General features: G+C 34.2%; 2 protein-coding genes across 4 annotated transcripts in view; one reads left to right on the top strand and one right to left on the bottom strand.

Annotated features, from left to right (window-relative positions):
• Positions 1-19,716, top strand: part of LOC108782868 (uncharacterized) — an 86,787-nt gene that overhangs the window by 11,915 nt on the left and 55,156 nt on the right. The window lies entirely within an intron of this gene.
• The window catches only part of LOC108782867 (trichohyalin), a 41,117-nt gene continuing 25,527 nt past the window's right edge, over positions 4,127-19,716 (bottom strand). Inside the window, exons 3-6 of the mRNA XM_018551251.1 lie at positions 10,078-10,310; positions 5,948-8,816; positions 5,072-5,255; positions 4,127-4,538 (exon numbers count right to left, since the gene is read on the bottom strand). Of these exons, the coding sequence (XP_018406753.1) occupies positions 4,287-4,538; positions 5,072-5,255; positions 5,948-8,816; positions 10,078-10,306 (3,534 nt within the window). The 5' untranslated portion in view covers positions 10,307-10,310 and the 3' untranslated portion in view covers positions 4,127-4,286. The remainder of the gene's footprint in view (positions 4,539-5,071; positions 5,256-5,947; positions 8,817-10,077; positions 10,311-19,716) is intronic.

Here is a 19,716-nt window from a genome sequence, read left to right as displayed (position 1 = left end):
TTTCTTTAATACTAAATTATATTAAATAATCATAAAAAGTAATGTAGTGACATTTGATGCAGAAGGAAAGATTTAGCTTGAATAGCTTTTAAAACAATTCATTATTTACAAAATTTTACTCATGAGAGCGAACAAAATCTTTCCAAATTTGATATCGAATCTTTTAGGGAAACAGTACGAATGAATCAACAAAAGCAACCTACTGACATGAAGGTGGGCCGTGTATATGCGGATAAAACAGTCACTACAGGTGCACAGTTTTCTGTTTATAGGTGTAAAAGATCGCGCGTTTTACATTTATTTGTGCGCGGATGCGTCAAACCAACGACAAACCGTGTGCTCATTGTCCATCAAGTTGAGATAAAAAGAGAGATGGTAAGAGGGAAAAAAGGAAATGGAAAGCTTTTTCACGTTGCGAGTTTTGTTACAGTAGAAAGAAACTTGCATCCGTGTCATTTTTTTGATAAGTCATTTTATTATTTTCTAAATTTCTTGTAGTAAAATCTCCCCAGAAGAATTAAAATACTGTCACTATGGAAAAAGAGTGAAAAATAATAAAAATCTGTCACTCTTATTCAACAGTGCAAATTATCATTTTTTTTGGAGTAAGATTCACTTCAAAAATAGGAATGAGATTTCTTTTCTTTGGAATGAATCTCGTTCTAAAAAAGAAAAGGTGCAAATCTGCCACTCTTATTCAAGAGTGCAATTATTTCACTCTTTTTCAATGACAATAGTTGAGGTGAGATTTTACTTCAAGAAATTTAGAGAATAGCTAGTAAAAATAGCATATCCTTCGATTGCAGCGCGCTGGAATAATTTTATACAATTATATATATATATATATCTCATATTTAATTTATTAATTTAATGTTTAATTCTTTTATTTTACAGTTTAATTTCATAATTTGAACATATATTTTCAATGTTTTAAAAATAAGGGAATCCATTTGGTGAAAGCTCAATGTGTCTTTAATGAAAACATCGTGAATCGTATTATATCGCGACCAGTCGAGTTTTATGAATTGTACTATCTTATTGTGTTGTACAAAGTAAATTGAAAGTCGCGAAAAAATGCAAGTAAATTACGAAAGGACAAAATACACAAGGAAGTACAATACATCTTGGACGTTATCGAGATAGACATAGTGAGAAGACAATATCCTTGGGGATGATTCTTGAGAATGTCGGATGTGCGTCTGTTGTCGACAGGCGACTCTGTCGGCAGTCTGTTGTTAAGGTTTATATGTACGTGCCAGGAAACTTTAGATAGAAGATTTCTCTCTATCTCGCGTGAGATGATCTGTACTGTGCATCTCTGACAAGTTGTTGTAACGTAATATGGCATGAAACAACTTCATCTTCAACATGAAACCTCATATCTTTATTTATTACATCTGCTATAACTAGTTTTCCAAAGATATTTGCATTTTTTAACTGTTAATTCGCGATTAACTTCTACTTTATTAATTATTTCTATTGAATATTATTGTCTGAGTTCTTAGTTATCTTTCGATTAGTAGTGCTAAAGGAATATCTATTCTATACATTTCATAGTATGAAGAATATGAAAAGATAATTCAGCATGATCATAGTAACACTACGAAAAGAAGGTGGAAGATTATTTTTGTTAAAAAAAAACATTCAGATATTTTGTATTCTACAAAATTTTATAATGTATAATACGAGAAAATACAATACAATAGTACTTTTAGAGTACATAAAAAAGATCAAATGCTGTTATTTATATTTACGTAAATTATATTGTAATTATATAATGTTGCAGAAATTATCATTTTTTTACTACTTGTATATTGATGAAGGAAGTATAATCCATAGGAAAAAGAGCCAACTGAACGTAGACAATACCCGTTTGCCTTGACCGCGTTGCTCAATGATTAGATGCGCCACTGTGATTAACGTAATTCACGTATGAGTGCTAAAAGAAACGCACGTGTTGTCTGTTACATAACTTTCTAATCCATATTATTTGTGTTTAATTTTCATTTATATTCTAATAAAATAATGAATACTTTAATATTCGTTTCCGCTAATTAAAAATGTCAATCTACAAGTAAATATGTATATATGGTATTCCAATTAATATTATTGAAACATATTGTTTCCTTTTTAAATGAACTTCGATCGAACGTGTAAATAGTAAAAATGGTCGTTAAAGTTTGACAGGCATGCGCTCGGATGCAAAGTGACGTTTCCAATTTTCGTCGGAGTAATTTTGTACCGAATGCATTGGCGATTGCAACTAGCGCGACACGCAATGCATTACACAAAGTGGTTGCCCACGTCAATAGTCGATTATTTGCTTTTGCCTTAACATGTGTGTGTCGAGACGCGAGGGATATGAGGTTGCGCCTTCGGACTCACAATGCGTTTGATTGGACAGGAAATGTTTGCAAGCTCTTAAACGTTGAATGTCCTCGTTATCGGCCACGATAACGTAAGCAAAACGACAAAAAAAGGAGTTAGGAAAAAGAAAAGACGATGCAAATAAATGTAATGTGATCGAAAGTTATATTTGTTATCAAATGTAACTTCTGATGTGTAGTAAGCGATTAATACGCATAAATTTATTATATTTGGAAGTAAAGTTATTATACTAAAATATTTTATATATATCTTCTTATATGTACAATATTAGGCACTGATAAAACACGATAATTATTTTGAAAAAGACAATTATTTACAAAAAAAATTAAAAAATTGTATATGTAATTTTTTTTTACATTTTGCGTTTGCTATCCATAATTTGAAAGAGGGTGCAAACGGTGCAGACATATCAATGTCGCGATGAGTTGATCAAATTTTACATATGTAATGAAGTTTGATCATTACACGAAAACTGTGACAGTGTTTCGGGTTACACAAGTACAGATAACTTTATTGCTTTCTTTGTGTATGTTACATAAATATTCGTTTGGTTATAACACATTAGAGCCTACCTTCTATATCACATGTGGAAAAAAGCTGCAAAAATACAACTCGTTTCGGCTACGTACAAAAGATATACAATATTTTTCGCACGCTGTGTTTGCACATGCAAACGTGACGACGAAACATGTCATAAGTTTTTCGTGTATATTTTTTCTTTACAGAGCTTTACATACGTAACTTCACACACGCTATGCGAGGCAATGCTACAACGTTGGCTATCGATTAATATTAAAGACTAATTGATTATTATTCTAAAAAAACACACATTTTATTGGCCTCTGACATTACTTAAGACAAATACTGTTTACTACATTTTAAAAGTTAAACCTTTTAAACGTCTCTTATAGACTATCGTTAATTAGTAGTCGTACTATGTAAGTCTGTCTAATCCACACTCGTAGAAATAAGCGGATAAAAAAATATCTATATTTTTGTTCGTAATTAGTGTAATAAAATATAATCATTATATAGGTACGATAATAACTGTCAGCACTCAAAGAGTTTAATATATTCAGTTTTATTGATTATTTTTATATCTTTATTTAAACTTTTTTTTCGAGGTATATCTAATTTTATACATTATTTATTCTCTTCTGTAGAGAAGATAGAATTTCACTGATATTCAGAAATCACAAATAATTGTGTTGCTAGATGTAAAAAAAATTTATGTATTTTTAAATTTAAGAAATTAATAAAAAAAATTTCATGACATTTTCATGACTTTTTATCTCTAATATTTATGAATATTTTTTTAGCATGTTTATATTTTATGTCAAATATAGATAAATATATTTTAAAATTTATTAAAAATGTTAATAATACAATATTTCAATGTAAATTTTAACATCCTATTAAATTCAATTTAATGTTTTTTTTTATTTTACATTTAATTAAATTTTATCGTAAAAATACTGAATTTCTATAAAGCTGAAATATTTATTCATGATAGGTTTTTTTGGCTTAATTTTGAGTTATTAAAATTATTAATATTATGATTATTAAGTAAAAATATATCTCAGTTTTTCGTTCTGCAAATATTTAAGTCAACTTACTGAGCTCTTCTATCCAGCGACACAAATATTTGTACAGAGCTAGTAGAAGTCATACATGCACAAATTGATTTGAAATACAGTAACTTGAAACTTTTCATGCGAGAGAGAGAGAGAGAGAGAGGGGGGAGAGGGGGGGGGAGGGGAGGAGAGAGGGAGAGAAGGGGAGGGGGAGATTTCCGTCGGTGTTGAAGAGACAGGAGAGTCTTATTCTTTTTTGTTTCTCGTCTAGTTGTTATTCATCTCTTCAAAAGTAAAGGCTGAATCTTATTGATATTATTAGTTTTACGAATTGGCATAGAACTTGAGGACTTCTGTTCTGGCAGCGTCCGCGACAGGCCCTCTGCACGGGTTAGGATCCCAATTAATCCCGGGGCAGCCCAACGATTCGAAACACTTCACAAGACGATTGTTATTGGATGAACAACAGTGAACAACTGCCCAAACACATGGAGCAGGACTCTGGGCAGGTGGTCTCGGCGTTGGAGGGACAGGAAACTGTGCCACTTGTACACCTTCCCGATGTGGATTGATTCCCTGAAAATAATGATTGTATTTTAAATCCTTCTAATTCTAATGATTAATTACGATAGAATTATAGAATTAATATCGAAATATTTATAATAAGAGACATGAAATAAATATAAATATATCTGTTTATGTTTCGCATAAGGCAAAATGTAAAAGTAACAATGTCTTGCTAAATTTAGCACATACTTATACATTTGTACTTTTTTTATTTTTTCTAAAATTCGCAACTTTCGGAGAAAATATCGTAAGAAAGCGCCAAAGAGAGAGAGAGAGAGAGAGAGAGAGAGAGAGAGAGACGGTGCTGTTCAGTGTTCAGTCAATTAAGTGGAACAAAGCAGGGCGAGTGAAGGCTTGTTGGAGCACGAATCCGCCGCAACTTCTCCCGTGATTTAATAAAGCACGCTTTAGTTTGGTAGCGCGAGACAATCGGGGACCACGAGATCGGATTCGTCGGTGAATAAACCGCTGGTGGACAACCGAATCGGGTTTATGTGATCGGAGTGCGGTGAAGTATTTTGACAGACAAACGGAGGACTTACCGTAAAATCGATCTCGTTGTTGAAGCCGTTCCTCGATATCACTGGTGGCGAGACGGGCGACGTCGGTGAGGAGCTACCAGGACGAACTATTATCCTTGCGCTCACCGGCAGAGAGTTTAGTCTGGCTAGTTCTTGTCGTTTCCATTGCTCGGTGAAGATCTCCTTCTGCGTGTGCTCCCTCATTCTACAGTAGATGGAAATAGGATCGTATTTATCAGATAATTCGAATGAGTAAACTCTTGCCTCGATGACACGCTTGGGTTGTTTCTTTAAATAAGTCGCACTTTTCATAATATGTCGTAATTGTTGATATTTAATATTTCATGCGAATGGAGAAGTATCTCAGATAGTACAAGCGAAATTTATTGCATTAAACTATTATACAAAAAAATCTACAAACTAGCAGGACTAAATCAACAAAATCGAATCGAACTTATTTGAATATTTGATACTGTTTTACAAGAAAGGCGATAATTTTCAATTGATGAAGTAATTAGTAGTATTAATACAAATGTATAGTATTAATACGAAAGTATATTACAAAATAAAGTAAAATAAAAATAAAAAAGAAACATATGAGGGATAATTCATTTTTATTGCTGTTTTTTTATATTCTTTATATGAAATATATTATACTTTAAACTCACAATTTCAATTTTATTGCAATAATACTTGCACTCTTGGAAGTAATATCATACTATTAGTTCCTAGTTATAAAGAAATAGCAATAAAACAAAAACAAACAGAGACAAATAATAGTAATAACGAATATTGAAAGCTGCGAAGCGCGTCGACTCAAATAAAGTTCGCGCTGGCGTCGCGCCAGGTGAAAACTTTATTTTTGCAAAGCACGTGCCCTAAGAACCACTTACATACCTGCTCTCTTCCTGTTGTCGTTTCTCAGCTTCCAATCTTTGCCTTTCGTGTTCTGCCACCGCTCGCCTAGCTTCTTCGGCTCGCATCAAATTACTCGGAATGGGCCTGCTATCCTGCCGTCTTCTATGTTCTGCCAAAAGACGAGGATTCTGGTGATAGATCGGCCTTGTGATTTCTGGTTGTTTCGTTCTACCAACTTCGTTTCTGGATCGTTGTTTCAACATCTCCTGCCTCCTTCTCTCGGCCTGTATCCTTGCTATCTCTAGTTGCTTCCTGTTCTCCTCGTACCTCCTAGATTGCTCCCTCCTTGCTTCCTCTTCTCGCCTGGCCGCCTCTTCTCGCATCCGTTGCTGCCGTAAGCGTCTCTCTTCTTCCTCCTCCCACTGTCGCCTGGCGAGTTCCTTCCGTCGCTCTTCCGCCTCGTATCTCTGCCGTCTTTCCTCCTCCAATCTTCTCGCCGTCTCTTGCTGCCTCCGTCTGACTTCCTCTGGTGAGCTTCGCGGATCGATATACGTAGGCGCCGACGGTCCGTGGTCTCTCCTCACTCCTAGATCGGGATATCTGTCGCGACGACGGGCTTTCTCGATCAGTCTTTGCTCCTCGAACCAGTTACGACCGGCTGTGGTCGATTGATTATCTCTCGATGGCACATTCACTGGTTGGTTCCTCCTGATGTAATCCTGTAGTTTTCTTTCTTCCTGCTGTCTTTTACGCTCTTCCAATCGTCGACGGTACTCTTCGTCGTTTCTACTCACATTCATCCGAGGATCTCGATATTCTTCGAGTCTGTAACGTCGTTTCTCTTCTTCCGATCTTTGATCGACATGATTGACATTGATAGGTCGATTTCGCGTGATATATTCTTGCAATTTTTGTTTTCGCTGTCTTTCTTCGTGCTGTTGTCTTTTTTCGTCTCGATCGCGCTGTCTGATATCGTTCGGATGACTGACTGAGTGTTCTGCGTGCATTAAATTCGATGGTTGCTGTCGCCTTCTCTCATCTTCATCCTCTTGCCTCTTTTTTGACCATTCTCTACGACGGTCTTCTAGTTTTCTTTTATCATTTTCAGAAAAATTTCTCATTGAATCTTGACGCCTTGTTTCTTCTTCCCTTTTTCTTTGAGCTTCTTGTTGCGATCTATATTGCTCCTGCCTTCTTGCTTGTTCTTCTTCTAATCGGCTTCGTTGTTCTTCCTCCCGTCTCTTCATTTCTTCATCATAAGGTGTTCGTTTCCTTTCATCATCTCTTACAGAAGTTTTAGAGCCCGATTTTTTAAAATTTTTCTCTTGCCATTTGTTTTGTGGTCTCCTTTTAATTTCTTCTTCTTGTAATCTTCGTTCTTCTTCCTCTCGTCTTCTTAGTTCTTCTTCGTTTCTTCTGACTGCTTCTTGCATTTGCTCTTGTCTTTCTTGTATCTGCCGTCGCATGTCTTCGTTATCTATACGATGTGTTGAAATGTTCATCTTCTTACGATACTCTTCGTATTGTCTTCTTCGCAACTCATCTTTTCTATTTTTCTCTTCCTCCTCCCGTTTATTTGACGGTCTTTGATTAGCCTGTTGCATTCGTCGCAAATACTCTTCTTCTCTTCGTTTTTGCTCAAGTAATTTCTCGTATTCTTGTCTAACATCGGTGTCAGTATTTAATCCATGATGCTGGTCACGTCTTCTAGATGTGTCTTGATGGTATCGCATCTCGTGCTGCCTGCGACGTTCATTCACGGTCTGCAACTCGTTGCTGGACACGACACCTTCATCCTCACCGAAGCCCCAATCGATCGACCGTCTCGTGCGCTTCCGTTCGTTTCTACCGTCCGCAAATCCCTCAGTATTTGCTTTGGCAAACCACAGTAACCGCCGACCATGACTTTTGCTGGCGCCGTTATCACCGTACAATGAAACGGTTTTTCGCTTTGGTTCGGCCTCCTCATAGTTCTTAATTTCGAGATCTGTTAGAGATCGCTTGGTCTTTTGTTTGCTAGTTATTGATTCACTGGAATTTATTGGGATGGATCCACCCAAATCTCCTCGTTCTGGTAATTTCTCTGGTCGCCTAAACTCATCCAGATGGTCTGAATTAAGATGGCTGGCATCCATATCTCCCCTATTTGGTTTATTTCTTTTCGTGGTAGTCTCCAGTCTTTTGAGTTTGAGAAGTTCATCCATTTCCTCATATTCTTCTTCATCATATGACAGAACATCGCCGAGATCCAAGGATACCGGCGACACGTTTAGCAGCACAGACGCTGGCACCTCGCCCTTCTCCTTGTCGGGCGTATCTATCGATCTTTTCGTCTTGTGGGACGACAACGACGCTTCGAGACCTTCGCATCCAACCTGTAGCTCCGGCACGCCACCAACATCGAAGGCGTCTTCGTTGATCAAAGGAGTATCGGTTCGTTGTTCTTCGAAAAAGTTTGATTGTCTGTGATTAATGTTCGCATTTATTGTTGTTGACTTGACTTCTGTTGTCTTTGTTTTTGAATTCAAATTTTTTTTTGGAGCTTTGCTCTTATTTTTCGACAGTAAATTTGTGGAGGGCGTGGTTGCGGTTAGTAAAGTCTTCTCTTTGGATAGATCTAATTTATATATTTCCATCGATCCTGGACCTTGATCCTGGAACGTGTCGTCTGCTACAAAGAGGTCGTTTAAAAGGTCTGAAGGGGATACCTCCGCTTCGTGTGAAAGCGTTTCCGGCATCTCATAGCCGTAATCGACTTTGTCGGTCGCGAATTGCGCGCCAGCGATATTCGACAACCGCCTTTGCCAGCCTGAAAAGGGGTACATTCGCTTTGACGAGACAATGTCCTTCAAGAAACCTTCAAGCTGAAAATCTCGCTCGGTGGCATTGCGAAATAGAGCTCCTGGTTCTGGAAAATGCAATTAGATTTTTTTTAGTGAGGTATCTCAAAAAATATACTTGTTTACTCTGTAATTATAAATTTAAAAGCTTATTGACTTTAATGAACCGTTTTATTTTAAATATTGTGAGGATATCTTATGATATAAAATTTGTCTAATTGTAAGAGGTACCTATATTTAAAAAAAAGGAATCGTAGTATATAAGAAATTTTAAACTTCACACTTCGGGTCGGAGAAATTAAAATGATTTAATTCGATATGTATACATATCCAAGCAAATTGCAAATTGCCCTTGGAATTAGATGCTATTGAGTAAGATTTCTTAGTCAGAAATTAGATATACTAACAAAATTAATTTTAACTATTTTTGCACACATTAGTATGTATTTTAATTTATAGATTTAATTTATAGGCGTGATTTTTTTTTAAATTAAAAAATATTTAATTTATATTTAATTTGAAACGATTTCATACTTGCCTAAACTAATATAGTTGCACACTATATGTAGAGTAACGTGAGTAATGCTCGACGCCAATTTATTTCCCTGAAATTCTTGCATGCCGTTATAATATAAAGATGTGTGTGTGTGTGTGTGCAAATGTATATTATATTATCACAAGTCTCCAAATTTTTTATGTTCTGTATATTATTAATATTATCTTCAATTTAACTTGAGAAATGAAAATAACTATATTGAGATTGAATACACGCATGTTGAAAATTTTCGAGCTTTTAACAATTTTTAGCGGTATTTATTTGATATTGAAATTGCACAAAGATGATGAGCAAGGAAACCTTGATTAATGAGAAATTTGGAGCGAACGGATTTCCAGTTAGGCAGAGTGGCACGTTTCGTCACGAAACGTTTATTCCATCTTCATTAGATAGCGCGCGACAGAATTAAATCGTAATTTGAGTTAGTTAAAATAGAGCACTATACATTTCTATATAGGTACTTACTCTTTTTGTCTCCTAAGAATACCAAATAGAAATATTAAAAATATTCTTTTCTCTCTTAAAAGAGAAAGAGAAGCAAGTATTCTATATAAAATAAAACTGACATTTGAAATCATAACATCCTTACATCTTTTGTACATATTTCTTCGTATGTAAAAGGAGAGAAGAAATTAGAAAGATTTATATTAGCCTTTTCCTATATTCTTAAAACGACAATCTCGTATTAAACATCAACTCTTGAATTGACAGCAAAACACAATATAGTGCTTAATTTTGCTCAGCTTAACATAGTACCGTAAAATCTGACATACCCTCCGCGGAGATCGACCTTCGCGAGGTGATCCAAAGGTCGAGCGTTTGATCCTCGGCCGGATAGTGATCTCTCCAGACTCCAGTATGGTCCCGTTGAACTCTAGCGTGTCGGCGTGGAGATACGGGGGAGTATTGATCGTGAGAGAGGTGGAGGGTAACTGCTCCTCCTACCAGAACCGCCACCGTCAGCCAGACTATGGCCAGAACCACTGTCACCCGTGGTTGCATCCTCCTGCAATCAAACGGGTGTTCCCTCGTTATTCCACCTCAAGCTCTTCTCAGCATTCTGACTTCCTTTACTTACGTTACAGTGGAATCCTCAATCTCTTAATTCTTTAATACGTCTAAATTTATCACATTTTTTGAGTTTTTCAGTTAAAGTTCTTTGATATAAAATTGCAATGGTATAAGGAGTAAAGCTAATAAGCATCAAATCACCGTTTTGTATTACCATTTACAGTTACGATACAATTATATACAATAAAAGCCGAAGTAGGTACAGACATTTTAACGTGATAAAAATAAATAGTTTTTCTTGAATATATATATACGTATGTGAATTATCTTTCAGAAAAGAGATTTTTTTTTGTAAAATAAACTACAATTGAAGAAAAATTTTTAAGACTTATACCTACATATCATTCAAACGCGCAAGCATACAAACCAATGCGCTCCAAGCAGTACCATTCTCAGAATGTATAATACCGCGAAGAATAACGTATTCACTGTAACAACCGTCTGACACGCGAATCTTCTTATTCCCAAAAGGGAAAGCTAGCTCGGCTCGCTCTCTCTCTCTCTGACTTTGAATCTCAGACAAGCATCTCTCTCGTCACTCTGTTCGCAAGCTACTCCAACATCGTTCAAAGGACCGATCCATCGCTTTGCAGAGAAAGATGAAAGCAGGCACAAGACAGCCTGCCTTCCTACCGTGCGACTCTCGAACTACTCTCGAACTAGTCCTCTTGTCTCTTTGATTCTCACTCCAGCACTTCCTGCACACGAATCTGCTGATACTTTGCGAGCGACATTTAGAGCACACCTCTCTCAGCGAAGCGAGAAAACGAGAAGAACGGGGAGATAGAGAAAGGTCGATATCAACAGTGGATCGAGTGATCTTGACACACTGCCCGCGTCAGACCGAAGTAGCTAAACTTAATACCGTAGCGAAGGAGAAGGCGAGGAAGGCCGCTTGTAGAATCAACTCTCGCGTATACACTCTGACGCGCCAATTGACTTCCGCCAACTGACGTCACGTTTCTCTTCTGTTTCTCTTTTTCTATCTTTCTTTTGCTTTTTGTAGATCCGTCGGCCGAGTTGACCGAAGAATCACTGGTAATTTCGACCAAACGTCCTTTGACGATTTTCTTCATTTCTCAACATGCGAAATATTATGCTGAGAAATCGCGGGATTTTTAAGTATTTGGAGCAGATATGTGTATTAATTATCATTCATGATTCTTGTGATAACAGAGAATGACGTAATATGCGAAAAATACAAACATAAAATAAATCAATGAGATTAAGATGGATTTATTTAAATTACTGACATGTATATTATATAGATTATATACATGTTTCTACTAATAATTATAATTACTATAATATGATGTACTCTGGAGAGTAATATAGCTTTCGTGTCTATATAAGAAATGTTGAAAAAGTTTCATAGTTATAATTAAATTTATTATTTTATTAATTATTTTATTTAAAATTATGAAATGTGTAGGTTATAGAATGGATTATAGAAATTATATATTATAAAATGTATAAATTATAGAATAATTATTATAATTTACAGACAAAATTTTATCATATAATATCCATTTTTTAATTTTTACTTAAATACGATGATTTTTCTAGCAGATAGTTTTTTATAGCAACAGATATAGCAAGAGATTATATAGTGAGTGGTTTAGATTTTGTCATTGCAGTCAGTAGATTAGCGCAAGTTATTCTTAGCTACTTATTTAGCGTCCAAAGGAAGCGCGGTTGATCGGACGCTCTATAGCAGACTTGATATATTCATATCATCACGAAGTCAATTAGAGCAATCATTTCTCTTTTCTTCTATTCGACGGATCTTATGCCACAATTTGCTACTAGAATAATGTACATAATAGGTACATCTGTTTTGTTATTATACGTCCTAGATCACGATGTTATTATGTACTGATTTATAAACTTTACGCGAGATTGTTTTTTATGTGTATATACATACTTATGTTGTATATATCTTAGCGATATAGTGATTAAGCCAACTTAAATGAGAGGAATGTGATTTCAAACAAGAATGCGTGATACATTTTTAAGCACGCGAATGAAAAAATATCTCGGTAAAAAATTGAGGATTTATTATTAGTTGCCACAAGCAAATGCGATTTAACGACGAAATATATTATTCACAGCGAGATGTGATCGTAACATATTACTGTATCATACAGTTTTTCCGATACCGGCGAAAGAAAAATAATAATCCACTGACAATCGGCAATGCATAATTACGGGGAATATATATTGAAAGACATTATTGCAAACCATAATGGAGTCGACAATTATGCCTATATCAAGTATCTCTAATTACTAGTTATTACTATATAATGCTCGATTGTGCAAGTAGAAGAGTGATTAATTAATAATAGTTCGCGCTTGTAATTAAATAGTCGCAAACTCGTGTTCGGGGCGAAACACGTTCGGGTCTACCTTGTAAATTACAATTACGTTTAGCATAAAATGAGATATATAGAGCAATTCTGCCAAAGTACTTTATTCTCTTGCATACATATTCATGCCTACCGATACTGATTTATCTGTTTCACTGTAAAATCTACACAAATATCCTTATAAGAAGTCAAAATATTACATAAGACATTTTTACAATTTTATTTGCAATATTTTATTTAATATTATTAAATAAGATGAGAACATTATATTTTAAGGATCGAATATTTTTTGATGCTCTACAACATATCCAAAGCGCATCGAAATCGATGAGGAATGATCATATTTAATACTAAATACGAGACATAAGTACGGATTTTGAAGCAGTAATTAATTTATTCCTTCGAGAAAATAAGCATACCATGTTCTTAAATTATAGAAGTGCTCGTGGCGTTGTGCGAATTTGATTGCACGAATTGTTCTAGACAAGGCGGATTAAAGTCTGCCAATAGCCCATACAGTTTCATTTCAATTCCTCTATTTAATTCTCGATCCATTTTGCCAACTTTTTTCAATTTATTTCGCATACTCGAGACAATTGAAATGAACTTTCCTGCACATCTAATTTCTAGCGTAGAAAACGCTACAATCTTTTCTCTTATTGTTAACGAGATCAAGATATGGTACATCAAGGATTTTAAAAGTGAAAAACACGTATGGATAATACGATTTTCAATAAGTATTACGTTAACCTACTAATATACAGATTGATTAAAGAAAGGTTTACTTTTGAAAAATTTTGATTTTGAAAGCAGGTATTATTCATTAAAACACAACACTAAGAGAAAATCTTTTGGTATTTGTAACTATACTTACATATTATTTTTATACTATTATAATTATAATCATTACTGTTATAATATTAGTAATTAATTCGTTCATTCATTTTGTTTTGAAATAAATGCATTTTTAAACACGAAAAACGGACCGAACTAATTTGTACACCTAATAATTGTGATTTGAATCATTTAAGTATCTCCACAGCTAAAAATCTGAGAGATTAAGGTCTAAAATCAGAGGATTAGACAAGTCAAATTACTGGACCTTTCCATTAAATATCTAGGTTAGATATTGTCGGACGATGCGTAGAAAATAGAGTAGTGTTCTATTGTACATGAACCATATATCAGTGCCTTTAAGGCACACTTCGATCCGCAATTTACAGTTAGCATTTTATTTACTAATGAGGCGACCTAAAGATTATGGAGCATCTTTTGACAATAAAGGTCCATATCTTAATAGACAAAGATAATAATCATATTTCAATATTTGTTTTAGCATCTATATTTACTAGACCTTTTTTGTTTAAATTACCTGCTTTTAAAATATGTAATTTTTTTATCACCTTTTATTTGCAATTAATTTAATGAGATGTAAAAATGCAAAATAAATGCAAATGTGTAGGATACTTTTTTTGTATGCTTTCGCTGCCTATGCCTTCTTCCTTGTACTTCCTTATAATATGGAAATGAATTGTGTTATACCTGCTTTCAATATTATTATCCATGTTTTTTTATTTCATTGCATTTATAATTTTAATATGTAAAATGTCTCACAAACAATTTTACTGAAAAAACAATTTTATTGAAGTATTTACTAGACCTTTTTTGTTTAAATTACCTGCTTTTAAAATATGTAATGTTTTTATCACCTTTTATTTGCAATTAATTTAATGAGATGTAAAAATGCAATTGAAGTATTTAAAAAATTTAACTAGATAGAATTTGTGAACAAATTGATTCGTAATAGACGTAGGATATATTTTGCAATCCATAACAAAAATATTATATCATATATTTGAATATCTTGTATTCTCGTTGAAATACTTGTATCGAAAATTTCAGAGCTTCTGTCGAATTGTCAATTTTCGACGCTGATTTTACCGAATCGTAAGCAGTTCATGCGAAGCGCAGTTCGAAAACTGTCGGAAAAATGGTCGTCTAGGGATTTGGGAAAGCGACGAGACACAAGTGGCACGGTTTATTATGCGGCATGCGAAATCGGATTAGGATCACGTTCGATGCGAATGCGTGTGTATCTCGATTGTCGATAATGATGTTGCGCGGCATGGATAGAGCACTAAAACAGTCGCTAAAAACGATGTTTACCTATTGTACAGTATATGTACATACTTTCGGTCTGTGTGCTATCGATTGCACCGCTTTCGGCCTAATTTTTTTGTAGATAACGCGTTGAAATATTGGAACTTTATGCGAGTTTCCGGTATATACGTCGCGCACACATTGTTCGAGTGCGATGTACATTCATGTGAATGCGATTTTTTTTTTCTATTAAACTAACCTCATATATACCTTTAATACATAATCATAAATTTTCTCGCTATGAACGATTGACCGTCGAAATTTTAATGATGGTCGTTATGCTACAAGAAAGATGTATAATGTATCGAAAACGAACATTATCATATAGCAATATATTGCGTATAAAATGATTCAGTACCGCGGGATATTGTAATAGAACCAAATATATGAAGTTTTCACAAAGTAAAATTTTCATGAAAAACAAAACTATATACTATAACAGAACTATAATTTATAGTAACTGCAACTATTTTTATGGTAAATACTAACTATAATTATAGTCATTTTCGATTGCCAATTTTATATATTTGTTGACAGCCCTTATACATATAGCTGTTATATCATTACTAACATTATAGCAGTATAATAATCATAATTATAATGACATGTAATTATATTATAGTATTATAAAAAAAATTTTTTTTAGTTAAAACTTCTTAATATTCATTATTACTGCTATAATAAGTTTTCTATCAGAGCATCGCGGCAACCAGAAGACTTCAGCGATCTCTTAATTGAAGAGCTTTTTCTCGGTAGAATCAAGAAAAGTGGCATTAGCATATTAAAGTGTGCCGCGTTGTACAAGAGCATTGCCGGTTGGAAGGTTAATTGCGACTTAATAGGCGGTCTCGCTTTCTGCCATTATTACCGTTATACAGCATTACAACGTGCGAATTTTTTAACGAGGAATGTGAGATGCCGCATAACGATTTACTTCTATAAGCGAATCACGTCCAAGTGCATAAATAACATCGACGCCCACGTCGTAAAACGAGGCACAGAATGTTTTTTCTCCTACCGTTTTATATCGGGCAATGCATTAATGTCTCGGTCGTAAACTCATGTGTCATCATTACAATTAAAATATAAAGTTGGCAATACTACACGAAAATAAAAAAGGGAGGCAAAAATCTTAGAAAAACATGGTATTTGAAAATAGCATTGTTAGAATTACAAAATTTGCGATGGAGTTGTCCAATTTCTTTCTACAGTGCACTCGTAAAAATGCACAAATAGGGTTATTCTGAAAGATGTATACTGACGGTAACGAATATTCCGAAAGAAGCTTGCATTTTTCTTTTCCTGAGAAATTTAATCCGCGGTTTATTGTAGATTAAAATCTCTCTCTCTCTCTCTCTCTGTCTTTTATTCCCAACTCGCATTTTTAAGCGTTTAAATATTCTGACAATGATCTCTTAAAATCTAATATTTTTTAAACTTTCATTTTTCGTGGATATGAATTTTTCCTTACAGTTGTCTTTTACATAAGAATTTTTCGTTATTGTAATTTTTTGATAATTTCTTGTTACTATAGTTATAACAATTAAGAAACTGTCTTTACCATGTAACTTTACTATATAATGAGACGATTATCCACAAAACAATAACCATGCTTAGCGACTTTAATTGTTATTATATTGCAACGCCATAATTGGACGACGTCGGTAATTTTCGATTGAAATAACGGATATACTTTCATAATTAGGAGACACCCTCATTCCAACGTTAATCCATTTCCTCCACATCTAGTAATTCGGAAACGCCGATTGCAAATTATTTCCTGATCTAAATATCTCCTCCGTGTTTGATTTACGGATGAAATTTACATCAATCGATTTTATATACTAAAAAATTATTTAAAATATTATAAAAAAAGAAAATAGTAAATATTAGATATAATATATTCTATGCTTAACTAAAAGATGACATTTATTTGCATTTTTTGTTCGTTATATACTTTAAATGTTTTATCAATTGGATTTATACAGGCAACATTGCGTATCGTCACCGATCGATTAACGTTCGTTTAATTAAGGAAAAACGATGGTCAAGCAAAAAGTGTCACCTAATTAACTTGAGCGCCCGCATTGCTGTTGATCATGGGGCTTTTCGTTGAATGCAATTACTTATTAATGCCGAGCGATTTGTATGGACGTACTAACGAGAGTATTAAAAAGAATAATGATCTCATTTGTCTGATAATGTAATTGTGAAAATCGCTAGCCAAATAAAGAATCGCGTTCCATCATCAATTACATTCTCTTTACATTCCGAGATGTTATTCGGTCCACACTCTGCCGAATTAACCTTAATTTAAATCTCTTCTTTCATCATTGGAAAAATAAGAAGAGGAATGAAAAGATGAGAGTATCTTAAATATAATGACGTTTTAGATATTAAAATAAAACTTGTATATACATTAAAATATCAAAATTTTAGAATATAAGAATTAGAAAAATCGAAAGTGCAGATACTAAATATATTAAGGTTGCAAATATTAATAAAAATCATCCAATTCACAAAAGCAAAATAGTACATTGTGTAACATGTGTGTTAAAGTTGTTTATTGTGCGACACGGGCGCGGGCGAAGCGAGTGCGCTCCCCTGCGCCCGCGCCGCGCTATAGACAATTATAGCACATGAGTTGCACATAGATTTTTTCATCACGAGTGTTAGTAATATGTTATATAATTATAAAGTCGCACGAGCGAAGCGAGTGCGATTTATGGGACGGTTGGAAGCAGGGGGGGTTCGGGGGGGGGGGCGTAGCTTCCCCGAAAAAGAAATTAAAATATTTCGTAAATAAATATTTAACAATACAAAATTTTGTATTGCTCATTACTTTTAATTATAATTGTGAGATTATTACAATTTGAAATTATAAATTTAAACGTTATTGTAAGTTGAATGATATTTATATGGTAGATACTTGTATTGTCGTTTTGTCGTAGTTATTTTTACTATTGGAGAAAACTATGCTTACTCCCCTCCAGAGTCCAGATGCTCCGAAAGGACGCTCCGGTCGCGCGCGTTTCTCCGTGTTGATATTTGTACGAGCGCTACCACTGCATTGCGTTATTTTTCATAACGTAACGCTTTTGCGTGGGGTTAGAGAAATAACTCAACGGCTTGAGGTATTGGCTATTTACCGCACGCAAAAGCGTTGCGATATAGGGCATATTACGTGCACGCGTGAGGAAAATAATAAATCCTTTTAAATTACGCAATAAAAGTCAACGTACTCGCCTAAAAGTCGATGATTGGAAAACGAATTATACAAAGTGTCTTCTGTGAAAAAATGTTTGCTTATCTTAATATATTTATCATTACTTTTTCCATAAATCTCATGAGAAAGGAATATTTTCGAAAATTATCTTTGTAACATATGATTATTAGTGATAAACATATAGACGATAAATCAATGTAACTTTTTTTTGGATTTTTTATTGGAAAATCTTTAGTATTTTTTATCTCAAATAGCTATTCTTATATACTTTGCAACGCTTTAATTCTGGATAAACCATCTGATTGAGAAAGACATAGTTTTATTGTACTCTGGAATATGAGGATAAGAACAGGGGGATGGGAGGAAATCTGGATACGCGTCTGATGAGATTCTATTCTTATCCCGCAGGAAGTTATATTAAATGTCAATAGTGCTTTTATCATTAGGGCTATTATCCTCTCAAGTATTATATATTACCTTCGATAGATTTACATATTATGATCTTCTTAGGAAGATCGATTTATAACACTACTTATTAAAATTTTTCATATTCTTTTCTAGGCTAATAATTACTTTTCTTTCATACAATCATTACTTCTTTATATCATTCGCGTTATCTTTTAATTCTTTTATTCTCTTTAAGTACTAATGAAAATATTTCCTTTCTTTTTTTCTCTTTCCGCAGTAGATAAAATTGAATTTATGCAACTTACGTACGCGCGTTTGTAATTAAACAATACACTAAACGAGTTTTTTTTACGGTAAAATAATTAAGGACTCGTATATTTTTTAATAAATATTAGAATCAGATCATCCATATGAAGTTCAAATTCGATTTAAATACATAAGAAAATTGTATAAGAATTGACAGATTTAAATTAACGGATTTTTTCTGAAAGACAATTTTATAGTTAAATCTTTTTTTACAATATGATTCTAATAGTATAGTTCATAACGATGACAAGGTGGAGCAAAGGTCACGCAAGTTGATGCAAGCCTCGTGTAACCGCAGCAGCCATTTTACGGGTAGAAATTTACAGCGCGATTATAAATTAACCGAACATTAGTATCAGGAGCTGGCAGGCAGATGCGTTACCTTCCCAAGTCGAGTGTCGGGCGGCGTTATCACGTTAGTTGCGAGCGAGCGAGCAAAATAATTAGAGCGGCCTAGTATATATATAAGCAATACGTAGAGCCTATTTCGAACTAACCGGATAACCTCCGCGAACATTAATTGCCGTCGCCGCCAACGTCGTCGGTGAATGTCAGTGCTTAAAGCTGATATTAATAGTTCGTTTTTATTTTCAGATTGCTTAAGTAATATTTAAGTAATATTTAAGTAGTATTTTTTAAGATGCTAATACGGCTCTTTGATTGATTCATGACATTTTAAGATTTTGTACTTAAAACAGTTTTAAATATAAATATATTGACTATGAATACCGGCCTTAAAACTCAACGCTCAACGAAATCAGCAGTGATTTGCGCCTTTTTTGATGTCGTACTTTGGCCTTAATCCTTTCTACTTATGCTTCTGCCTGCCTGACTGAGAGATACAGTCATCAATAATTAATATTGTCGCATGATTT

The sequence above is a fragment of the Cyphomyrmex costatus genome, unplaced genomic scaffold (assembly GCF_001594065.2).
Source record: "Cyphomyrmex costatus isolate MS0001 unplaced genomic scaffold, Ccosl1.0 scaffold135, whole genome shotgun sequence".
In the NCBI taxonomy this organism is placed as follows: Eukaryota; Metazoa; Arthropoda; class Insecta; order Hymenoptera; family Formicidae; genus Cyphomyrmex; species Cyphomyrmex costatus.
This window is presented reverse-complemented; position numbering and strand designations above follow the sequence as displayed.